At 34.3% G+C, this 23,779-nt stretch overlaps 4 protein-coding genes across 11 annotated transcripts in view; 2 read left to right on the top strand and 2 right to left on the bottom strand.

The window, feature by feature from the left end:
• Positions 1-319: 319 nt before the first annotated feature.
• LOC122537813 (glycosyltransferase 25 family member) lies at positions 320-7,443 on the bottom strand. Of its 5 annotated transcripts, XM_043671411.1 has the most exons (11): positions 4,726-4,861; positions 4,115-4,564; positions 2,961-3,189; positions 2,201-2,543; positions 1,993-2,112; positions 1,688-1,877; positions 1,434-1,508; positions 1,294-1,351; positions 1,082-1,209; positions 773-976; positions 320-665 (listed from the first exon to the last, which is right to left on the bottom strand). In XM_043671411.1, the coding sequence occupies exons 2-11, from the start codon at positions 4,300-4,302 to the stop codon at positions 491-493; spliced, it is 1,710 nt and encodes a 569-aa protein (XP_043527346.1). In that variant the 5' UTR covers positions 4,303-4,564; positions 4,726-4,861; the 3' UTR covers positions 320-490. The 5 variants fall into 5 exon arrangements, 2 of the variants coding, with proteins under 2 accessions (XP_043527346.1, XP_043527347.1); XM_043671412.1 differs by lacking the exons at positions 4,115-4,564; positions 4,726-4,861 and having other exon boundaries at positions 2,201-2,311; positions 2,961-2,980; XR_006308693.1 differs by lacking the exons at positions 320-665; positions 773-976; positions 1,082-1,209; ... (4 more) ...; positions 2,201-2,543; positions 4,115-4,564 and adding exons at positions 5,080-5,296; positions 5,368-5,468; positions 5,537-5,781; ... (1 more) ...; positions 6,610-6,839; positions 6,914-7,443 and having other exon boundaries at positions 3,089-3,189; positions 4,726-5,010.
• A 164-nt stretch (positions 7,444-7,607) lies between these two features.
• Positions 7,608-12,193, top strand: LOC122537821. 2 transcript variants are annotated; one of them, XM_043671421.1, is made up of 6 exons: positions 7,608-7,820; positions 10,306-10,402; positions 10,558-10,796; positions 10,882-11,012; positions 11,077-11,212; positions 11,287-11,516. In XM_043671421.1, the coding sequence occupies exons 2-6, from the start codon at positions 10,361-10,363 to the stop codon at positions 11,411-11,413; spliced, it is 675 nt and encodes a 224-aa protein (XP_043527356.1). In that variant the 5' UTR covers positions 7,608-7,820; positions 10,306-10,360; the 3' UTR covers positions 11,414-11,516. The 2 variants fall into 2 exon arrangements, with proteins under 2 accessions (XP_043527356.1, XP_043527357.1); XM_043671422.1 differs by lacking the exon at positions 7,608-7,820 and adding an exon at positions 11,546-12,193 and having other exon boundaries at positions 10,004-10,402; positions 11,287-11,422.
• LOC122537822 lies at positions 7,895-8,620 on the bottom strand. The gene is made up of 3 exons (XM_043671423.1): positions 8,389-8,620; positions 8,229-8,306; positions 7,895-8,077 (listed from the first exon to the last, which is right to left on the bottom strand). The coding sequence occupies exons 1-3, from the start codon at positions 8,559-8,561 to the stop codon at positions 8,023-8,025; spliced, it is 306 nt and encodes a 101-aa protein (XP_043527358.1). The 5' UTR covers positions 8,562-8,620; the 3' UTR covers positions 7,895-8,022.
• Positions 12,194-17,092: 4,899 nt separating the features above from the next.
• Positions 17,093-23,779, top strand: part of LOC122537799 (dendritic arbor reduction protein 1-like) — a 70,227-nt gene continuing 63,540 nt past the window's right edge. For 2 of the 3 annotated variants that reach the window (XM_043671379.1, XM_043671378.1), the window contains exon 1: positions 17,093-19,616. In XM_043671379.1, the coding sequence (XP_043527314.1) occupies positions 19,071-19,616 (546 nt within the window). In that variant the 5' untranslated portion in view covers positions 17,093-19,070. The remainder of the gene's footprint in view (positions 19,617-23,779) is intronic. The other variant, XM_043671377.1, reaches the window with a different exon arrangement.

Below are 23,779 nucleotides of genomic sequence, written 5' to 3' on the forward strand. Positions count from 1 at the left end.
TGTCTGTCATTATGTATTAATTAAATGAATAAAAAAGCTAATTAAGAAGCCCGATTTCTTAACTTTTATGTGTTAACTAATTTAAAATAATAATTTAGAAATTTTACTTGATAAATTGAATGGTTTTGCGTCGTTATGACAATTACCTAGCGTTCTCTTTTTTTGTTATGTTTATATTTAATTTTGATCCAAGTTTTGAACGTAATTTGCGAAGAATTATAGATCAAGTAAACCTGTTTGAAAACACGATTGTGGACAATGACGATTCTGGATTTTTAAACTTTTAAATTCCCATTACAAAAGTACAAAACATTGTTTAAATCTTATGTTTTTATGTATCATTTCCTGCACGAGTAATATTCGTACAATATAAATGCAAATGATAATACATCTTGTCATGGAAAGTTAAATGCTTTTGCCAAAGCAAAAAAAAAAAAAGACTACTTGAGTATTCTTTACATCCACTTATTTACAACAGTCTTTATGGCACTCATAGATCTTCGCGTTCCGGTTTGTCTATATTTTGATCGTTAAATGCAATTGTAGAGTTTTCTGTATCACTGACATATCCTTGTTCACCGGTGTAATGAGTCGGATAAATTAACAAAGGATGTGCGGAAAGCATTATTAAATTTCGATTTGGATAGTACACTTTCCAATCATCCCTGCGTAAAAAGAATGGTTTTAGTGTACAAAACATACATTAAAATTAACAAATAAAATAAACTGATTACTAGATTATTACGGAATATTTTAAGTTTTTTTCTTTTACCTAGGATGAACATCAGATAATATAGGAAGATATTCATCGACAGGAATTAATTGTTTTAATGGCATTGCATCTAGTAGTTTTTTTGCACCACTTGCAGACAGGATGTATCCTAACGTCCAATAACTATAGCTAGCTCGTACCAAATATTTCGATCCACTGATCCAAGGTTCAGCATTTTCTGTTAATCTTTTTCTTCCCAAATAACTAACATATAGTAATATTGAACTTTATATAATCTTTTTTTTCTTTCAGTAAAATTAGTGCAAACAGTTTGCTATTAAAGAAATTTCCTGAATGTTAAATACTTACATCAAATCCCATTTAAGCTGGAGATTTTCCAATTCTTTTAAAATGTAGTTTACTTTTTGATTGAAGAACGGTTCGAAACGAACGTCATCTTCTAAGACAATAATATTTTTAAAACCGTTTTTGACCACCTAACATAATTTTTTAATCGTTTAATGTTGTTTGATATAATTTTAGCGAGCTTTAACTTCATTATACAAATTTCATGTAGTTACCTTATTCCAGACAATATAATGGCTTAAGAAACATCCGATTTCACCCATAGTCATTGGTCTGTAATATTGTCTTTCTCATTAGTTAGTTGCTCATATTATTTTTAAAATATTTTTGATATTTTATTTTTCGCTGTACCTACCGATTATGATAAGGATCAATATATTCTGGCATTATTTCTATTTCCAATGTCTTCAGATCCTCCAGGCTTAATGTGCTGAATAGTTAAATATATAAATTATAGCATCAAGTTAATGGTAGTGAAAAATTAACAGTTTTCAATCATTCATTATACAAATAATTATAAATGTCTGATAAAATAAAAATATTTTAACATAAAAACAAACGAAATATACAGATTACAAATATAGATTTACTCTCATATCTACGACTTACCTACCATCAACAGCATCAATAGTTTCTGCTCGAATTTCAAGTTCTTTAAAAATTTTGTGCATTCTGTTGCGTCTTTCTGGTCTTCTCAAAAGATTTATCATATAAATTTTATCTACTTGCAATGTATCCTGGATAGGATATTGTACAAATTGGTCAAGATGCATTGATAATGGAAGATAATTATTGTCAGCTAAGAAAAAATGAAAATTCCACTATTATTTCTATGTATTTATAAAAAAAAAAACTATTGTTATTCTATAATTTAAATTTAATTTCCTTTGTTTTTCATGATTGGTTTAACTTACATAATATTTCTACTTTAATATTAGTCAGTCTTTGTAAATCTTCGGTAATAGTTTCTTCTTCCTCCAATGGAACCATGATGAACCCATAAATATTATCGTTACAAATAAATAGCGGTACATCTAGCATGAATAGGAGAAAGGGAAGACTATTAATGGAAGGAGCGTAAAATTTTTAAAAAATTTTGTAAAAACTTTAGCATCAGTTTACCAGAATTATTAGCACTGACGGCAAAAGTTATAATGTCGTCGGTAGGACCATTGTACTGATTCAAGTTTTTTGGATCGTATGTCAGATTATTTGAGGTATGTTTTCTTAAATCTATAAGAACGGCACTATGAATCATAGGCACGTTGAAACATCCCTTTACTTCCCGAAATAAGATCGGTTCGTACTTTTCTGTTCTTAAATAGTAGAAATCATCGGTCATCCCGGCCCAAAAATTACTATACAAGCCATCAGACTTTAACAATGGAGCAACTACAGTTTCATTTTTCGAGATCAATTCGTTAAGGATATTCGGGTTTGTTAGGAAAACATCTGCATCAAGCATCTAGAATTGAATATAAAGAAAGACAGAGAGAGAAAGGGAGATGAAGAGAGCGTGACAGATCCAGTCCACGAAAGTGGACTGAAAAGTTTTGTCTTCATTTAAATAAAAAAAAAAAAAAGAAGAGAAAACGAAACAATAATAAAAATAAACTTTTATTCTTTATTTTTAAAATATTTATCCACATAATTACCACCAACAATGTAGGCGATAACTATATGAAAAAATAATTATATAGGTTTAAAAATAAAGAACAAATTGTCGTGGCCTTCCCGTTTATTTTTTATTTAAGCGAAGGCAAAACTTCCCGATCCACTCGTAGAACAATCGTTGTTTAACTGAATTGAAAATTGTAAAACATTGTCAAGATTTCTTATGTTATCTTATGTTATAAATGAAAATTTAAAAAGACATTTTTACCCAAACAAAGTCTGCCCAGATATTTCTCCCCGCGTCGAGTGCTTTTTCGCGTAAATTTATCATATGCAAGAATCTTTGTGTCGACCAATGAGCAATTCCATTTTCGTCTTTAAATCCACTGGATGCTTCGTCAAAATTTACTTCAACTCCGTGATACTTGCTACTTTCATTATTCAACCATAGTGTTAATATTTCGATTGAATTGTCAATATTGTTATCACTATATATCCTTTAACAGAACACATAATTTTCGTTGTCATAACTTTAATATTTAGAGAACTGAATATTTTAAAAAAAAACCATTATTACATAGATTACAGAATATACATCGTGCAAAATTTGAAGATTTGTACAAAAATGAAAGTTTCTGAAAGGGATTTCACCAGTTCTCTAAAAGTTAAAATAATTAAGTTGAAAAACATATGTATATCTATAAAAGTGAGCAAAGTGTACAAGTACAAGTGTAGTACAAGTATCGCCTAAATAACAAGAATATCCAAAAATAAGTATAGGTTAATCGCGAAAAAATTAACGATGATCTCGAGATTTCTTAAGTAAACGATCACCGGAAAAAAAATATTTCCAGCATTACATCTGTCTCTAAAAATAGTGCAACTTTGTTCTCGAAAGTTTTTCTTTTTTTGTATAACAGAAAAATAGTGGAGGTATTTAGGTGATCCTACTTAGCTGGTACACTCTGTATTTATAATGTTTAAAAAGAATTCAAAAGTTTACTATAGTCTCCGAGAAGCAAAATTTCTAAAACAAAATTTGTTTTATTTCGGAGGTATTTTGGGTCGCTCAAAACGAACAATTTTCGAGATATTCATAAAAAATAATCGTTAAGAATGAGAAGATCAACTCGAAAATCTTTTCTCTACCCTTGAGATTCGATTTATCGAAGTTCGATCATATTTCTAACATTTAAAAGTTCAACGTTCAATCCAAGTGAAATACTTTATTCAAACATAATATAGGAAACATAAATTTATTCTTTTGTAAAAATGAAAATTATTTTTTATTATTTTCCTGATGTCGTAAAATTGTATCTTTATTTTAAATTTTGTTCATTCAATCAGTGAAGAACATAGTTCTCGTTTAGTTTTCATTGAATAATTTCACAAGAAAAATAAGGTTAAGATATGTATACTTACCAAAGATGTATTCGTTCTTTTGGATAAATTAGTTGCTCCAAAAAAGTTAAGAAATATGGTAATGTGTGTGCTTTGTTACGTACTAAAATTGTTATTAAAATTGTCGGCTTTTTAAAATCTTCTCCGGAAATTTCAAAAAACACGGTAGAAGATATCAAGATAACGCAAACAAAAACTACTAATTTCATCTTCGTTTCTATATTCGTTAGTATTTCCTTCTATCCTTAATCATTTAGTTATTCGCGATAAAAAATACAATAAGAAATACAATTATTAAGAGCGTTGTATATACGTTTGCCTTCTGCATTCACCATGATATTTATTATCAGTTTTTGCCACCCACATCTGTGCCCACGTGAGAAGCACATAGTCGGTAAAGTGGTAAACTGCCTTCATTTTCTATACACAGATATTGGTATCTTTGCAGGAGATATAAACGTTCAAACAATACTAAAGAGTAAAGAGCAATACTTGGAGTAAGAACTCGAAAATAAAAATACAAAAATTCGAAAAGTTTATTTATATCATACTTTCTCTTTTCTACTTATATACTTCTCTTTTTCTTTATAATGAAATAATATTGGCATAATTGATATAAAATCAATACTTACAAGTAATGTTTTCCTTAATAGTTTTCCATGTCGTTGAAAACAATAGAAACATTTTCAATAGTTTCAAGAGCCGAATCATGAGTGAAATATTTTGGCGTGAAAATATTTTGAAAAATATATCCCCTTTTTTATCAAATTATTTCATTACTCATCCTTTTCTTTTTCTAAGGATCCTGTTTTTTTGCTTTTTTCTTTACCTTTTGGCCGTGATGCATAACTAAGACTTGAGTTATCAAACTCTAACGTCATAATACCTAAGTCACCGCTATACCTGTTTTTAGCTATCTACAAATATACATTTTTAGACAATTAATATCTAGTTTAGCTAGATATATTTTGCTTCTATTCACATACTTGCAAATATTTTTTGCCCCGAATACTGGTGAGTCTCATATCCTGAATAATCAGGACATTATCTGCCTCCTGGGTTGCTTTTGCACTTCCGAAAATTGATTGAGTTGTTAGTTCTTCAGTACGTTCTTTTCGTGGATGTATTATCATGGTTACGTGACAATTGTACATGGTAGCAAAATTCCTAAATTTCGCTATTATTTGATCTTGTTTCCAAAATCTAGATTTCCAAAATCTTATTATTCTAACTGAATGAAAAACATACTTGATATAGATGCTATTCTATAATACCTATCTACATTTCTTGAATCACTACTTGTTCCCATCATAAATTGAACATTATCAATTATGACATGTGCTATGTCGTGTACGTATGTTGCATGTTCAACTGCCTACAACAGAAAATACTTTTGAATTTGAACAAAAGGAAACTAATTTATGCAGTTGTATTTGTACTCACGTCCATCACTATTTTAATACTTTGTTGGCCATGAAATGTCATAAAATAAATTGGCAACTTTTCAAAAGCACTTGCATATGAATTAAACTTTTCAAGATTTTCATCCAAAGGTACACCTGCCATTTGTTGCAGCATTGTTCTTGCTAATCGTGTGTTTCTTATTTCAAAGCTACCCCATAAGGTATTTACATCTTGCATTGCTAAATCTAAGGAATAATCGCTCACAAAAGTTGTTTTACCACATCCTGATAAAAATAGGAGATTTACTCACAGAATATATTATCGTTAACATTTATAAATATTGCATTATACATGTACTACCAGTTGGTCCAGTCAATATAGTAAGTTCACCTCTCCTATGACCTTTCAATATACGATTTAAAGCTGGATATCGTTTCCATTTTATTCCTTGTACTTTATCATTATTTTGTAAATCACTTAATACTTCTTCTCTAAGTTCTTGAAAAGTAATTATACTTTTATGCCATACAGGTTGAGCATTTTCAAGAATAGTATTAAAGTTATAATTCTTTTCAACAGCAAACTTTGGTCGAGGTTGTGAGTCTATTGGTCTAACAAAGTAACAACGTTTTTCATTAAATTTTTTTGCAAAATTCTTAGCAGTATACCAACTTGTTTCATCATTCCCAAACCATAAAATTAATTTCTTGAAGGATTCCATGTATGGTAACAATTGTTGTGGTAGTTGTTTCAAGTTGTATGGAAGACATATAATTAGATTTGTACATTTCTTCGATATTACAGCTAACAAATCATCTATCATTCCCACGACTATGGCAGTATTATCAGTTTTGCTATGAGAGCGCTTATATTCAATACATCCACTAACGTCAGAGACAGGAACTGTTTGTTCTCTTTGTGGATTAGTTAAAAGTGATTTATATCCAACTATAGAATTGTTCAATCCTACTAATGGAAAATACAAGACATTCTTGGTTTTGTTGTAGAAACAATTTAGTTGAGACATATCTTGTTGCGAAACATTCTGTAAAAAAATTATTTAAAATATCGTTACAGTTAGAGATATTTGTCAATTCATTTTATCTTATTACAGGAAGTGAAAAATTATTGAGCAGAATTTCATATTCTTCAACAGATAGATCCTTGATGCTTTGACAATCACGTGTCATGCATTCCCAGGTTTTTTCAAAATTGTCTTTTAAGCGACATTTCTTTTTCAACATATCAAGTTCTTCAAGATTTTCATTTGGCTTCTTCGATAAAAATTTATTTAACATATCCCAAGAACCTGTAGACTTGCATTTATCACACATAAAAAATCCTACAATCAAAATTCTGTAACTATCTGGGATTTTACAAAATAAAATTAATTTTACAACCTTGAAATTCATATACCTGTTGTTTTATTTACATAAAGCTTTGATTTCTTTTTTTCATTAGTACATATAGGGCAATCTGTTATAATGCACGTGTATCCTTCGATAACATTTGAACATTGTTGCTTGAGAAGTTGTTTTAAATGTGAGACAGATACAATCAACATTTCAGACTCCTCAATTTTTGTATGCAAACAATGCTTATTATTGTAATGTGTAACATATCGTTTTTTTCTGGCACAAATACGCAACAATAACTTGAACATTTTAAGCATACAAAAATAACTACTTACTAAATGTTTCTCTTAATAGAAAAAAAAGGTTATGTCATCTAGTATTTTGTATTACATTCATCTTAAAATTTGAGATTTGCATTTATTAAGAATAAGGATACATACTGTACAAAATACATTATTGAATTACCAATATCAAGATTTATAAGTGAAAATTTTGAATTTAATTAGTATGCAATATAACTCTTTAAACATTTAGATAATCTCAATATTCGGTATTTTCAAAATTTTATATCCTATTTTTATTTTACTTAATTTTTTCTTTATTTATGATGTTTTATTTATTACGTTCGATTTAATGTAAAATTACATATATACATTCACGAATTCATTGCAAGACAATGTATAATATAAATACACGTGGTTTCTTTAGGCATGCAGAGACATCTAACGGGCAAATAGTTCTTTATTCTGTTCGCTAGTATACGAAACATTCGTCTCCTCCTTTCCTTCTTCGTCTACGATTATATAATAGTCCTCTCCATACTGATTAGGTTCTGACGATCGCAGCCAAATTCTTCCTTCCCTAGTTACCACTAAATTCACACATACTTAAATTAGCTGACGCCGGTTTCAGAAGGAAAATGTGTTGTATGTGAAATCAATTACGGATTGAATGGAATTTATTTAAAAGTATTTATTTTTATTGCATATCGTTACAGATATCAAGATTTTAATTAATAAATAAAATTTCCTACGGCAAACAATTACATTCTTTTTGTACAAATTTTATTCAAATTTTCATATGGTATCAATTTTACAACTTTGAAATGTATGAAATTAATCAAATCATATACAACAATAGATAACTTTACCAGTAAAAGATAACGTCTTTCTATGATCCATTGTCCTCAGTAGGAGGATTGTAAAATGAGAGTTTGACTTCTTGTCTGTAAACAAAATAATAAAATTAATAAAATATATTACACATGCATGTAATTTAAAATTAAAATTAATACACAAAATTAATATAAAATAATTGTATCTTGTATCAATTCTCAAAGTTTGAGATGTTACATGTCTTTTAAGATATGATATTACCTCTCAGTAGTATCGTTAGTTGCATTATCTGCATCTGTTAATATTCCAATTTCATACACCATTGCTTTTATGACATATCTATAATATAAAAATAAAGGAAGAAAAAGTACAAACTATATATATGAAATAAATGTTTGCAAAGATTATAAAATATTCTTACAAATCATCACCAGTTGAATTATTTGATGTATTGTTTGTTAATGTTGTATTATAATTCGTATCAGACACAGATAATGCTATGCTTAATTGTATAAATGTACAAAATAAGAACAATGTTAAATATAATATTTGAAAGGTTTTAGAATCTCGGTCAGTTTCACTGTTACACAACATTTTCAACAGTAACTTTGTTTAATTTCGAGCAAGAACTTTTATAGTGGATGTCAAAACCTAGTTAGCACCACTCCCTCTTCTCAACTCATAACTGTGTGATATGTCATTATATATATTTTCATCTTGTTCATAAATAGGAGTGGAAAATTTGTGAGACAAAACTCCTTGCAAATGATGTACTTGAATCATATATGTATAAGATGCTCGTGGAATATAAGAAATATTTAGTGTTTGTACATTAAGAAATAAACTGTGGGTATGCTTTATACTTAATTACTTTATAATTTTTAAAATTTTTATAACTATTTTACAGCTACATTTACATCTATTTTTATATCTACTTTACAGTATAGATTATAAGAATAATGCATACATAAACTATCAATTATGATAATTTAATTTGATCCTTAAGTACAAAGATTAAACATTAGTTACAAATTTTTTATGTGAATATGTATATATATATATATATATATATATATATAATCTTATTTCATTTATTCATTAATTCAATTATTATCTTCTTCATGTCATATTGAAAAAGATTATTTTTCACTTATAATTATATTAGACAAATATTAGTACATATAAATAGAACTAAATGTGTGGAATATTTTTTCTGCAAGTTGCAATGTGATATAAGTTTCCATGCTTATTAAATTAACACTTGAATGCAAATAAAGTACTTCATGCGATGCATATTATAGATACATATTTGAATTGTCAAAGAACTAATGCCTAAAAGTAATTAAATACAGAACTAAAGTGGAATTTTCAATATTTATTTTATTATGGATTTAATTGCTAGTTTAGTTAATAGTTAAACTAACAATGAATTTACTTTTATATTAGAATATGAATGATAATAAACATATAGTTACTCGATATAATCAACATTATTTAGAATTTGAAAAATATATCAAATTTTGTTTTAAAAAAAAATATCAAAGCATAACAAAAATACAAATTTAATAACTATTTACATAAATAATATATAATATTTTGTAATATTACACATTTTTATAGTTCTTTTTGTCATGCAAAAAGTATTACATGTAATGATATATATATATATATATATATAACATTCGCCAGTGAAGAAGTCGATATATATATTTCGTATTACATTTATTTTGAATGTGTTTTAATTTTTTAACAAGTAATGCAAGTACTTTTGAAATAGAAATACATGAAAATACATTAAAAAAGAATACATAAATACATAAAAAAGAACATAAGTTTTTGTGTGATAACTAAACGTTCATGTATAATTTTATTAAGCGTTTAGTGTTTGAATTTATTGGACTAATCGATTAATTTACAATAGATAAAAGAAATGTAAAATGTGAAAAAGTTATTGTTACATAAGTAAATTGGATACTTGAAATTACATAGAAATCAGATAATTATTATTGTAATTTAAATCTATTTCTATGCAATTTTTCTAAAAATATCACACTGTTGTAAATGTTTAATAAATTTGGAAAAGTATCATTTAAAATTGCCCGCTGTTTGAGATATACTAAAATGAAAGTATATTGTGTTCAATTTACCGGAAAAAAATATTAGCCTTACAACAAGTACATGCAAGAAATGATATGTAATGTTCGAAAATAGCTTATTGTTATTTCATTATATTAAACCACTGTTGAAGATGTTTTAAGTAAAAGTAATATATGAAAGTTTTTGTACATTTTCTACGGATTTAATCCACCGCATATTTTTTTTTCGACTTTGCATTTAGGTTATAAGGAAAGTATATCGTAATAATTCATTGTTCTTCAGTATAATTTACAATAATGTCTTACAACGAGGAAGAGTTAAAAATGTTACAACAATTGGTAAGTAATCATTTTTGAAAGTCTATTAGTCATTATATTATACTTTTAATTAATAATATCTTTTATATATACCATTTAAGAATAACGTTTATATATCAAAAGACTTCATATTAAAAGAAATGCTTAGAATCTTTAAATTTATCTATAAATTGTAGTTGCCTAATGCCTCACCAGAGACAATAAGAAATTTTCAATTATGTATGAAAACCGATGCTGTCTATCGTTGTGGAATTCCTTGTGGACTTGTATCTGGAATAGCAATGTATTTTATGGCTCCTATACCATCAGGAATCATGAAAAAATGTTCAGCAATTCTTGTAGGTACGCTAATGTCTGCAGTTGCAAGGGCATTCTGTGGTCCAATGTGTTATCAAAAAGCGTTGAGTATTGAAAAGTACGTATTATTCATTGTCTATGTACAATCGTATAATATTGATATTTAATAATTAATTAATAAAGTTAAATTGAAACATATTTAGAAAACAGTTAGGCCAGTTTGGTGATTTTGATCAGCAAGAACAGCAGAGTAAATATTTAGTATCTCCTGGTGATAATTTGGAGGAGGAGAAACCAGTGTGGGATAGCTTTGATACCAGATTTGAGAACAGTTGTAAGTTTGTTAATGGCGTAATTGATAATCTTTTGATGGTTAAATCTATGCATTATATTTCAAGTGGATGAATTTAATGATACGAATGACAACAATTTACAACAAGAACTAAGAAATGAGCCGCAGGAAAAGGCGCGCGTGACATATGATGATTTGTGGATACAGCATAGAGAGCAACAAATGAAGAATAGTATACAGAAGTATAAATTAATATTTGAACAATTATTGAGAAAAATAAATTTTTGTTTTTTAATGGCTCTTAAATTTTGATTAGGTTACGTACAGATTTGGATCACAATTATTCTTTGAATGCTGAAAAGAGAGAGTCATTTAAAAGACAACAGAAAAGACTTCCAAAAGAATCAACTGAAACGGAATTTGAGAAAGATACGTGGAATTGAAATCAAGAGGTGTATTTTTGAATTCATATGCGATACAATTGTATATAATTATCGCACAATAACAATAGTAATAAAAATAGCAATAAACCAATGTTGAAAATTTTAAAATGCTAGTGTTTCTTTGTGTTATAGATATTTTCTCTCTTCTTTTCTTTTTTGTGGATATATGAAAGTGATGTATGGAATCAAGATAAACATCAGGCAAACATCTTATGAAAATATAAAGTGATCATATATGGCATTGAGAGAGAAACAAATATGGCATTGCAAATCTGAAATACTGATAATACTTTAATTTGGTTAAATCACGATGTGATAATATCTGTACAAAAGTATACTTTACATATATCATACTGTATAAGAAGTATACTTATGTTGATATAAAACATGAATGTGATGGAGATAGAAAAATGTTTAACGCAAATTCTTGAGGAGAGCAATCTTCTTATATTCTTATTTGATCGTTGTTAATATATTTTCGCATATTTAATATGTACTAATTTACTTTTTGGTATTGAGAATGTCTAACCAGCATTCTTTGCTGCGAATGCTTCTTTTCATTACATGTATTAGTTCGAATGTTACGAACGAATATATATGTACATGATCGGAAAGTTAATATATATTACTGTATTTCAAGTCGAATATTTTCGTATTTCATGTTAGACACTTAATAATTAATTTTAGTGCAAAAAAAAGTTATACGTTTAAATGTATGGTTAAAATAAAAATTATATACATATTTACAGTCGTAATTTTACGACTTGGAGATATTATTTGTTATATATCACTTGTTCACTTGCGGCTTTCTGTCTTATATCATTTCCTTTTTTTTTTTTTTTTGCGAAAATAAAGAAAGAACGAACAGCGAACGTTCAGTTGTATTTGTATTTCAACTGTATTTATACTTGTTATTGTATTGCTATGATGAACGTTGGTGAAAGTTTTTTGTGCCAGAAAGTGATCATTGAATACGAAGATAAAATATAACTAAAATGAGTGTAATGTACAGAAATTTTAAGAATGCTATTACTCTTTAAATATCGCTCAGTCTAGAAATAATCTTCATACATTTTTCGAAAAGAATATTGTACAAACATTACTTGGCAAAAAGCGCGTATATTAATAAATTTTCCCATGTTTGTAGATGAGAATTTTTTAGATAAGTTTTATATGTGAGGACAATAAGTTACGTATATATGTATAAATAGGCAAGAAATATCAAGATCTATTTCACAAAAACTATCGAGTATAAGGTTGTTTGAAGGTCATATTATGAACGTTAAATGTACAATAGTAGGAATAACACGTAATGATGATCGTGGAGGAATCTATGCGAGCACAACTTTTAATGTATAGACAAATTTATGTTAATAGTAATATCTATTTTTTTTTTATTGTTAAACATACAAACTACAGCAAGCTACGTATTCTAGCAATAATGTGTGTAAGTACATTATCGGATAACTAATAAGGAATCGATCGAAGAAACAAATTAAAAAATTTTCATTTTCATTCTTGGGGGGCAATGTAACTTACCTACGTATGTATTTACATTACGAAGCAAAAAAGAAGTGAAGAACAATAAATTTGTAAATTGAGAGAAACTAAATATGCATATTACTGCACGTTACCATTAAACGCCCTAGATACGACAATTGCAAAGAAAAAAGAGAAAGATACGTTTGCAAACAAGAGTAGAAAATGTACAATATATTATAGGTATAACACAATATATAAATACATAATATACAGATATAACATAGGTTGGTATGTACATATAAAGTTGAAACGTAATACGAGATAAAATGTAAAACATAGCATAATATAAAAAATGAAAATTTATTATCGCTCAAGATATTTACTTTTCACGAAAGTGAGAAGCTAGATTTTCACTCATGAATGTTTTTACACTTATGTGTATTCTATTCATTCTACTAGTATACGCGTAGAAGATGCGAGTGGTCTTCTTTCTTCATTTGTCGTTTTACGTGACTTCAGGTATAAAGCGTAAGACGTTATTAGATGAGGATCAATGGAAGAGAATCGTTCGTTACGTTAATCGGTAGTCACGAATCGCGTTAATCCGATTGAGAGTTTACAGGGTGCGGTGACAGAGATGCACACAGTTACGAACTCACGGGGAATCGCGCATAGGGCCGCGTGTAAAGCCAGCCATTGGCTATCGAAGACGACCAATGGGCGAGTACTCTCATTCATAAGTAGCGTCGCTTCCGTCCTGATAGTAGGGGGTCTTGTCTGTGATGCAACACGAATCCTAGTTACATACATATGTACGTATACAGTATATACAGATGCATATGTACATGGAAGTAGCGACTTCCATGATTCTGCGGACTAACCCTTGACTCTCGCCTCCCGACTCTCGATTCTCGACTCTCGACTCTCGATTCTCGACTCTCGACTCGTGATTGTCGACACGCTCGCTCCTTTATCCTACCGCATTTTCTTTACCTTCTCTCGGTCTCTATAGAGGGACACGCGTTGTTTTTTATTTGCCGCTCAAACTTTTTCCACTGTCGCATTGATAAATATCTACTAACCTATCCAAATACTTACTTTGTCGTACCTGCAGCAACTTTCGTTACGATTTGGCTATTTTATTTTCGACGAAACTATGTTACGATATGTTGAAAAAAATTGGTAGCTCAAAAAATTGTTGGTAGCTCAAGCGATGTGAACAGTGTGACAGGATGTTAGAAAAAGGGTATTGGAAAATACTTTTACGATCTTTGAGACAGTTGTTCGATTATCTTTGATATTATCTCACATTTCAGTTTGCGCGTATAGTGCTAGTTTCGATCTACGCGCTGCATCAACATAGTTGTATTCTATCTATAGGATGTGCCTATATTGCCGAGAATCGAAGAAGATAATACGAGTAATCATTTTGAGACGAAAGTTGATCTTTAATTCGTGATTAACACGAATGTACGGGAATCGGTCGACTGTATTTAGATACGTGTCTATTTACTTAGGTATTTATTGGAAAAGAAACAACGTGGATAAGGAGAATTTGAAATTGGTAAATACAGAATCACCTCGATTCGATTTCGAGGTTTAATTGTGTTCCAATGTAAAAACAAAACAAAAGGAACAAATATAAAACAGTACGAAACAAGAAGCGAAAAGGTAAAGATCCATCGTGTGAGATGCCGGTTGTGATTCACGTGTCCGCTCAGTTTAAATGATCGCGCGTAGAAAGGGGAGTCATGCAGGTGCAGGTCATGTGAAATATTTGCACTTTGTCGTAATTTGCGTAACCTGTTGCATATATAATAAATCCGCAAAGCTAAAGCACCACGATAGAAAATCGTTTCACAATCTAAAGAGAAAGGGAATCTCTGGTTCCGTGGGAGGGGAGAGATTCGAGATGCCTGCTGTTGCATGTACGTATGTATGTATTACCTGTCTTATACATACATGTAAATCCTTATACATACATGTATATCCCGTCTTGTCTTCCTTACCAAAATCGTTGGTATTGCAGGTTTTTCTTTTATCAAACGTTTCCCTGTTTGAAAAACGCCGCATGCTTCGATCGATCGATGTTTCTCTTGTTATTGCCGAGAATTTCTTTTTTAATTCTATTTCGAACAATCGACGGAGAAAGAACGACGTTTCTTAGTTCCGTTGTAACTAAGTATGGTTGTAAGTACATACATCGGAAACGTGTGCGTTTACCTATTTTTTGCGAGATGGAGCTTGCAAAAATCATCCGTGGATAATTATACCTATGTGCATACATACGTAATATGTGATATATATAATAATACATGTATGAAACAAGAGACAAGACGCGGCGCGTCACGTTAGTAGTCGTAGTAGGATGACGTCAGACGAGCGTTGGCGGAATGGCTATGGCCGTTCCCGTTCTCTAACGAGGAAGATCGAGAGAAGGAGATGAAGACGACGAAAGATCGCGCGAGTACCAGCGCAACGGGACTCGAACAAATAAAAGAGCAATTTCTTTGCGATGCACCCGTGTTCAACGAAGGATCCTAGCATTGTTCCCAACGAAGTTTGAAATCGAAGTCGCGTTCGAAGAAGATAGGAACGAGAGATGATTTGCGATCTATGGTAAAAGATCAGAATTGCCATACGTACTGATACAAACGAATTGCCAGTGCCAAATAATTATAAAACTGTCAAGAGAAGATTTCTCTTTTTTCTTTTCGCGTTGGTAGAAAATAGATGTTCGTTATCGAAGGAGCAACATACGTACTCAGGAAGAAGTCAAAATATTGAAAATCGTTGAAGGTAAAATGCAGAACGAGATGCAACCGAACCGAAGAATGAAATGCAGGGTGGGTGCATGTAAGAATATATATAAATACTTGTATAGAGGTTATTGTCAATCGAGTACGGCGAAGATGAATGACCAAATAGATAAATAGATGTATAGATAGATATGTATAGATAGATAGATGGCAGTGAGAGGAGGGGAGAGAGAGAGAGAGAGAGAGTGAGAGAGAGGCGGGGCGAAGAGGGTTAGTTGATGGTCACCTAGACAGCTGGAATCGGTCGCGCCTTGGGTGTGAGCCAGTCATAAGCAAAAGGCAGAAGTTGATACGAGGGTAAAGAAACAGGGAAAACGAGCGAGTGAGTTGACGACAAAAACAGAGATCGAGCGACGTTGATGCAGGAGCGGGGTAGGGTAGAGATAGAGAAAAGAGCCGAGAGCGAGAGGAGGAGAGAACCAGGAGCATGGTCTGTGGTCTGTGGAGGGCTGCGTTCACCGGGCAGTTACTCCGCAACCGTTGCCTTGACGACACGCATCCGCGCATGCGCGTATGCAACGCCACGGGTGCATCACGTCGCGTCATCAACAGCACCAGTTGCGTTCGCCACCCTCACCTTCGTTGCTATTGCAAACGTTTCTCCACCTCAACTGTTACCGCCCGGTGGAACCATCGTCGTCGTCGCTACCACTGCCTTGCTGGTGTCTCGCAATCACAGTCGCAACTATTGTTCATTATCCTGCTCGCTGCCATCGTCCTCTCCCTCGCTGTCATTGTTAGCGCTGTCGTTCACCACCACCACCAATATCGCTAATATCTACCATCAACATCACACACCATTCTCATAATCATCATTACTATCGCGTTAAACGTCACCGCCTTTGATGTTGTTACCATTGCTTCCCAGTCTATTATTTTACCACAGTTGTCATTCGCATATTTCGTAATCGTTTTACCCAATGATCCATCTCGCGAATTTATTGTTTACAATTTCTTTCAACGTCGTCCTTCATTTCTTTGCAAATTTAATATTACCGTACATTTACGCAAACACCGAGATATATTATTCAAAAGGAAAACATCCCGCATTAACGATATTATGCTACATTATGTTTCGAATGGAGAAACGCGTGCGTCTATGCGTCGCTTAGACATTGTGTCGCGACACCATCGACACAATTGTCGTTGTGTTTTCTTTGAAAAGTTTGAATGCTACTATTCTATTTCGAGATTAGCCTCTACTTTCCGGTGATCGCATAGCTCGACCTTGGATTTCACCATTTCACTCTTTTCTCCTTCTCCGACTCCGTCACCACCACCATCGTCACAATCATCACCACCACCATCGTCATCGTCACCACCACAACCACCACCACCACCACCACCACCACCACTTGCGTCACCTCCACCATTTCCACCTCCGCCACCTCCACTGCTACCACCTCCACGCGCTTCATCTCCACCTCCATTTCCTCCTCTCGCCGATTTTCCCTCTCCTGTGCTATCGCATTCTCCACCTCTTCCTGTTCCTTCTGCGCGATTCCCCGTATCGTTACTACGAGCGGGCTGACTGTCATGCGTCGACGGTGGTTTTGATAAGGCGCGACCGTACATCGGGGAAACGGTTCTCGTCGATAACTCGCGATCGACTCGCCGACAGTTTTCGTTTCTTGCGTCGAAACTCTGTTTGTTTGTTTTTTTTTTTCTTTCGCATCGACTTGTTCGAATTTCAGTGATACTTCGCTGTTGGTAACTTCGAGTTCCCTCGAGGAGGATTCCTGCCGACAAGTTCAGCACGAGCAATGTCGATCGACTGGTGAACAAGTGTGAACAATTCGTCCTTCAGACGACGCGACGTCGATGGTCTATCATCCATCATCATGCCGTGCGAACCTCTCGTCCAATCGTCCGTACGTTTTTGAATTTTCTTCGGCTCACGCCGTCACGGCGATACCGATCGGAGCAATTGGAGGACTGAAACGAAAGAGTGGTGGTATGGAAAAGGAAGAGGGGAAATTCGAAAAGGAAGAAAGACTTGGTCGTTGATGTATGGTGACCGGGGCCGTGACTGTGAGACTGCGACTGCGATTGCATCTCGATCGAAAAGGAAAGGATCTCCTTCGTGTCGATCGATGCTTCGATGCAGACGCGACACGCCGTTTACGGATCGGTCGTAGGAATATCAGCGATATCAGTTAGTCGACGGATCAACGCCGTGCGCCCGTGGGCATTTTCGATGTCTTGTGACCGTCGCGAAACCTGCCGCTGTACCTCAACGTTGGAAAAAGCAGCGGCAGGTCGACGTTGTTTCCCTTCGAGCTCCCTTCGGAAAGCATGACGCGATATTACGCAGAAGCCAGCCGCGGAATTACGGAGCGAATCGATTCGTCGACGTAGCGCCGCGTATCTAGCGTACAGACACACCGGAGAAACGCGAGCAGAAACGCACGGAGAAAGAGAAAGAGAGGAAGAAGTTGGTTGTAGCCGGTGTAGTTGGTTTTGGCCGATCGGCGAGAGAAGAAGAAAGTGATCGTCGAAAACATGGAATTCATTTGGACTACTCGGCACGATCGCTCGTTGTTGCTGGAACGCGCCACTTTTCCCCTCTACTCTCGAATCAAATAGAATCGACAGTCTCGCTGCCTTCTCTCTCTCTCTCTCTCTCTTTTCTCCTTTTTTTTTCTTCTTTTTCTCGCGAGTTAAAGAAGGTTAAAGACGTTGTTCGAGTGGACGCTCGGCGGAGGGAAGAAACGACAGAGAAATGATCGCAGCTGGTGGAAACGATCGGGCAATCGTCGGATTCACGGTGAGAGACGGACGCGGATCGTACTCGTTGTGAGAAACGTGGTGCATCGTGAGGTAAATCGGCGATTCATTCACGCGTGAATCGTGACCGAGACAAGGGCAGGGGAGTGGAGAAAAGAAACTCCCGGTAGTCGATGGGAAATTAATCGACGGAGCATGCTCGTCCGCGAGAAAGACGCCGAGCCGACAGATTTCAGAAGTTGCAAGAAGAAACGTCGATTCGCTGATCGTTGTTTCGTTAGCGGACGAAGAGCGAGAAACGAGGAGACCAGGGGAAGCAAGGATATTCGACGTAGGCACATTTAGCATATAGTTGTAGTTCTGTTCCGATCGCTGTCTCTCCCTACGTTGGATGGAATCGGGGCGCAAAGTCGCGTGATTGAGCTGCGCCGAACGAGAGATCGGTCGATTCGGAGCGGCAGCGAGCCGATTTGAAAACGCGGACAGTCGTAAGCGTAAAAGAATAAAACAGAGATTTCTCAAGTGCGGAAGGTATTGCAAAGAGGAGAGAGAAAAAAAAAAAAAGAAAAGGAAAGGAAAGAAAAGAAAGGAAGTCGTCGAGGTAAAAGACGTTGACCGTGAGACGTTGGATGGTTCGACGGGAGTCGAACGTTGGGTGGTCAATTTGGGAGCAGACAGCGTTGAAACGAGATCGAGAAGGAGAGCCGGGATCAGAATCGGAGTTAGAGGCGAAAGTAAAAGCGGGGACAGGACCAAAGTTAGAGGAAGAAACAAAGTTAGAGCCGAAGCAGCAGCAGCAGCAGCAGCAGCAGCAACGTTTCTACGATTTTCCGCCGGTACGAATGGACGTGAGCGTGTGCTGCTTGCCCGCCAGTGCCGGCTCGGGGGCCCAGCACCCTCATCCGACGAGCTTGTCTTCCGGCGGACAGCCGACGATTCAGCCATCCTATCAATATGCCGATCAGATAGTACCGGATCGGGGTCAACCCGACGGATTGCCGATACTCGGTTGTACCGGTCAGGACAACTGGCAGCAGATCTCCTCCGCCTCGAACGTCGTCGGTGCTGTCACCGCTGCCGCCGTCGCTGCCGCTGCCGCCGCCACCACCAACAACAACACCATCACCACCACCACCACCACCACCTACATCGATTACTCCTGGTTGCAGATGCAGGTGAGACTATTCTTCTTCTTCTTCTTCTTCTTCTTCTTCTTTTGCCTCTCTTCTCCTTTCCGTCCGTCTCCCATCGCTCTGCGTTGCCCCCGCAAAGTTAATCATCCGTTTGACAGATAACAAAGAGGTAGATAACAAAGAGGAACGAGAGAAAAGAAAGACAAGAAAAGAAAATTACGAACGAGAGCAGAAGGACAGAGTAGAAGGATATGTGGTCTGGCGCGTGTTTGCGGATCGATCGTGTCGGAGAAGGAGTATAGCGAGAGATAGCGTATCGATGTCGAGCCAGCGTCAGATCGTAAAATAATAGAGCCAAGTAATAACGGCCATTACTATTATCTTGGCCCGAGTAATCGTTTTTCCTTTTTAGACGCGGCGCGGCGTGTGTTTCCACATAAAGCCGGGCACATTGTTGACAGGGTAAATATCCTTTGATACGCCGTCGTCCGTCTGGGACACGCGTCGCACGCCGCCGCGCGCCTTTCCACCTTACCGACCAACACACTCGATGACTGTATACCGGGACTCCCTACCTCCCTCCATCTCTTTGCTCCGACCTTCGTCTCTCTTCGGCTCCATACACCTCTGTATTTACATAAATGCGTACCATACCACAATGTACGTTGATTTGTTCGATCCGATCGGACAATCGTAGCTGCGTGCTTTGTGCCGATCGATCGCGAGGCAATCGGCGTAACGCAATCGATCGATCTTTCGAAGGAATTTCGAACGATCAAATAGCGCGCGATAGCAGCGACAGGCGATTGAAATCGTGGCGTTGAAACGAAATTTCGGCCCCTCGAAAATCGAAATCGCGTAAGCTGCGTACATACCTCCGAGGACGTATCTCGAGATATCTCGATCAACACCGATCGGAACACCGAGTCGATTTTTTTCCTCCGAGTTTGTCAAGCGCGAATCAATTCCTGGCTTTTTCTATCCGCGATGACGGGAATAGACACGCGCGTTGCGCCTGGTTCTCCTTAGAGAAACCGGTTCCCCCTCGTACCGTTACCGATACCGAGTTTTGGTAAGCGAAATTTACACGCGTCGATCGTTTGACCGTCCGCGGCCACCCCTGGTTGCAAATTAGTATCGTGCGTCTGGCCGTTTCATTTTCGTTGGGTTCTACAGTTTAATTTTGAAAAAAGGAGCAAAGAGAGAGAGAGAGAGAGAAAGAGAGAGGAGAGAAGAAAATGGTTGGAGCGTAGCAAAAAGCAGACGTATATATATATATATACACTCCCGTCTATAAGTCATCGGACACTTGTTTATTTTAATCTAAACAGTTACTTTTCTCGATTAATTTTATTACACAATCTTCTTATATGTACTCTATTTACTCTATTTTATAATAATACTTGAAAACAAAACTGATATTTAACGTACATGGTCTGAATAAATATTTCAAAGTATATCAAAAATATGTATATATATTTATTTAAAGAAATCGAATCGATGTATTTTGAGATGAATTGGACAGAAGCGTTCAGAGATGTGTCCAAAATCAAAAGAAAGACTTATTTACTCTATTTTATAATAATGCTTGGAAACAAAACTGATATTTCATGTATATAGTCTGAATAAATATTTCAAAGTGTATCAAAAATATGTATATATATTTAAAGAAATCGAATCGATGTATTTTGGGATGAATTGGACAGAAGCGTTCAGAGATGTGTCCAAAATCAAAAGAAAGACTTATTTACTCTATTTTATAATAATACTTGAAAATAAAACTGATATTTAACGTACATGGTCTGAATAAATATTTCAAAGTGTATGAAAAATATGTATATACATTTAAAAAAAATCGAATCGATGTATTTTGGGATGAATTGGACAGAAGCGTCCAGAGATGTGTCCAAACTCAAAAGAAAGACTTATTTACTCTATTTTATAATAATACTTGAATATTACTTGAAAACAAAACTGATTAATGTGTCCAAAATCGAAAAAAAGGCTTGTGGAAGAAATTAGAAGAAGCGTGGAAAGAAATTCATTCCGAGATATTGTTAAAATTAAACGGAGGTATGCCACCGTTACTTCTGGCCTTCATATTTGCACAAAGATATAAGATATAATACGTTATATACAACTTGGCAATATTTTTGACATATAAACAGTTTGACATTTAGAATATGACAGATTGCGTAATAAAATTAATCCGGAAAAGTATATCTGTGCTCTAGTAACTGTTTTGATCAAACTAAGCAAGTGTCCGGTGACTTATGGACGGGAGTGTGTATATATATCAACTGGTACGTTTCTAATTAGCCGTCACCGGAACGCAATCTAAACGTATTGTGACGCGCGTAAGATAATAAGCGGACGGAAATCCACGATTATCGTGGTCAGGCAGAAAGGGCATCCCGGCGACGAGGCACCGGACGAACCATTTCCACGGTTCACCGCCCTTCGTTTCAGCTCTGCGCATGATTATCGTTCCACCGATTATTTTGCTCCGTGTTCCAGCAGAAAACAAACGTAATTGACATCGGAGTGGAAGATGGCCGTGGTGAAATATGCGGACAATACGGCTGTTTGCTCGGAGGGAAACTCTCTCACGCGTTTAACGTTACCGAATCGATTGCTCGCAACATTTCTCAACGCGATCCCTCCGCCAAGTGCAATAACTATGTATAACATACATATCTTGCTTGTATGTATCTATATAGGGTATCCCATTTTAATCTCTGAATGCAGTTGTCTCCGAAACTATTCGTCATTTGAAAAATCTGTCTCAAATGCAGTTTTCTTTTTTTTTTTTTTCTTTTTTTCTTTTATTTTGAAAGTGTGGTAGGTAATTTGGTACACTTGCAATCAGTTGGTCACTAGACAAACGCGTGTAGCAGACGCGAAGGTCACTACTGTTTTTTTCAAGTATGAACCATGTAATTTTTCTTGCATCGATCGAGTTTGCAGGTCGTTCTCTGCAAAAAAAGTATTAGCCTATCTACTGTGTCTAAAATCATAGTTTAGGACAGTGACGGCGAACCTTTTTGAGAGAAGTAGGTTAAATTTTGTTCGTTATTTTTTTTAGTACTAGCTCGTGGGTCGCTAAGTCAGTGGCGTTATTTTTGAGACAAAAAAGGGGGAGGGGAGGATGGTTAAAAACTATTTTTTTTTTGGTTCTCACTTTTATAATTATCTAGAAAGTTTGCGTTTCCGTTTTCTTTTACAACTTTTACTTTTGCAAGTGAAGAGTAAAAAAAAAATGTCGACGTCAAAAAATTGATATAAAAGGGATGACATCATGCCCAGTCACCCCTGCACTATACATTGGATATATATACTTTATTTCTTAATATTTTTTATTGTCTGTTCTCTCTTTTATTATATAAAAAACTAGCAAAGCTACCCATCCCTGAGAATGGGATCTAGTGTGTTTTTTACTGTGTTTATTACATCTGTTTAATCGTAAGCGCTATATAAAATTTTTTGGACACAATTAACTCGTATAACATTTAAGACTTAAAATACCTATATGTATACATAACCAAGTGGTAAATCCTCCATAAAACACAATTATGCATTTATTTCTCACTTTTAAGCTCTAACTGAACACTTGTAATTTTCTTAACATTTTTTGAAAAGAGGGGTTCAAAAAATAATTAAAATTCTTGTGTATATACGATGATAAGTTTATAAAAATCAACGCGTGGGTCATTTAGAAAGCCTACGTGTGTCTGACCCGCAGATTATAGGTTCGCCATCATTGGTTCCTTTCATAGATAGATTTTATAAAATTAAAGTTAAAATATCTTCTGAGCTAATAGCTTTATCGATATATCTACATAAGTTAATATTTTTTTTTCTTTTTTACAGAAAATGACGATTTTCTGCTACATTGATTGACGTGAAAAAAAATTAGATAATTAAAAAAGTAGCAGCGATCTTCGTATTTTCTACACATGTTTTTTTTTAGAGACAAACTAAGTGCATCAAATTGCTGTACTTTCGAAACAGAGAAAAATGCATTTAGAATTGTTAAACAGAGCTAGAAAAATTATAATATCTGTATTATAAAAAAAGATTAAAGTGCAAGGTACAAGAAAGAATTAATAATACAACAAAAAATACAAGCTTCCATTGATTAAAATTCCTATTTTATTAAAAATTATTCGAGCATCTAAAAATACACTGTTATGAATATATAAAAT

This window comes from Frieseomelitta varia, unplaced genomic scaffold (genome assembly GCF_011392965.1).
Source record: "Frieseomelitta varia isolate USP_RPSP 00005682 unplaced genomic scaffold, Fvar_1.2 scaffold_932, whole genome shotgun sequence".
NCBI lineage: Eukaryota > Metazoa > Arthropoda > Insecta > Hymenoptera > Apidae > Frieseomelitta > Frieseomelitta varia.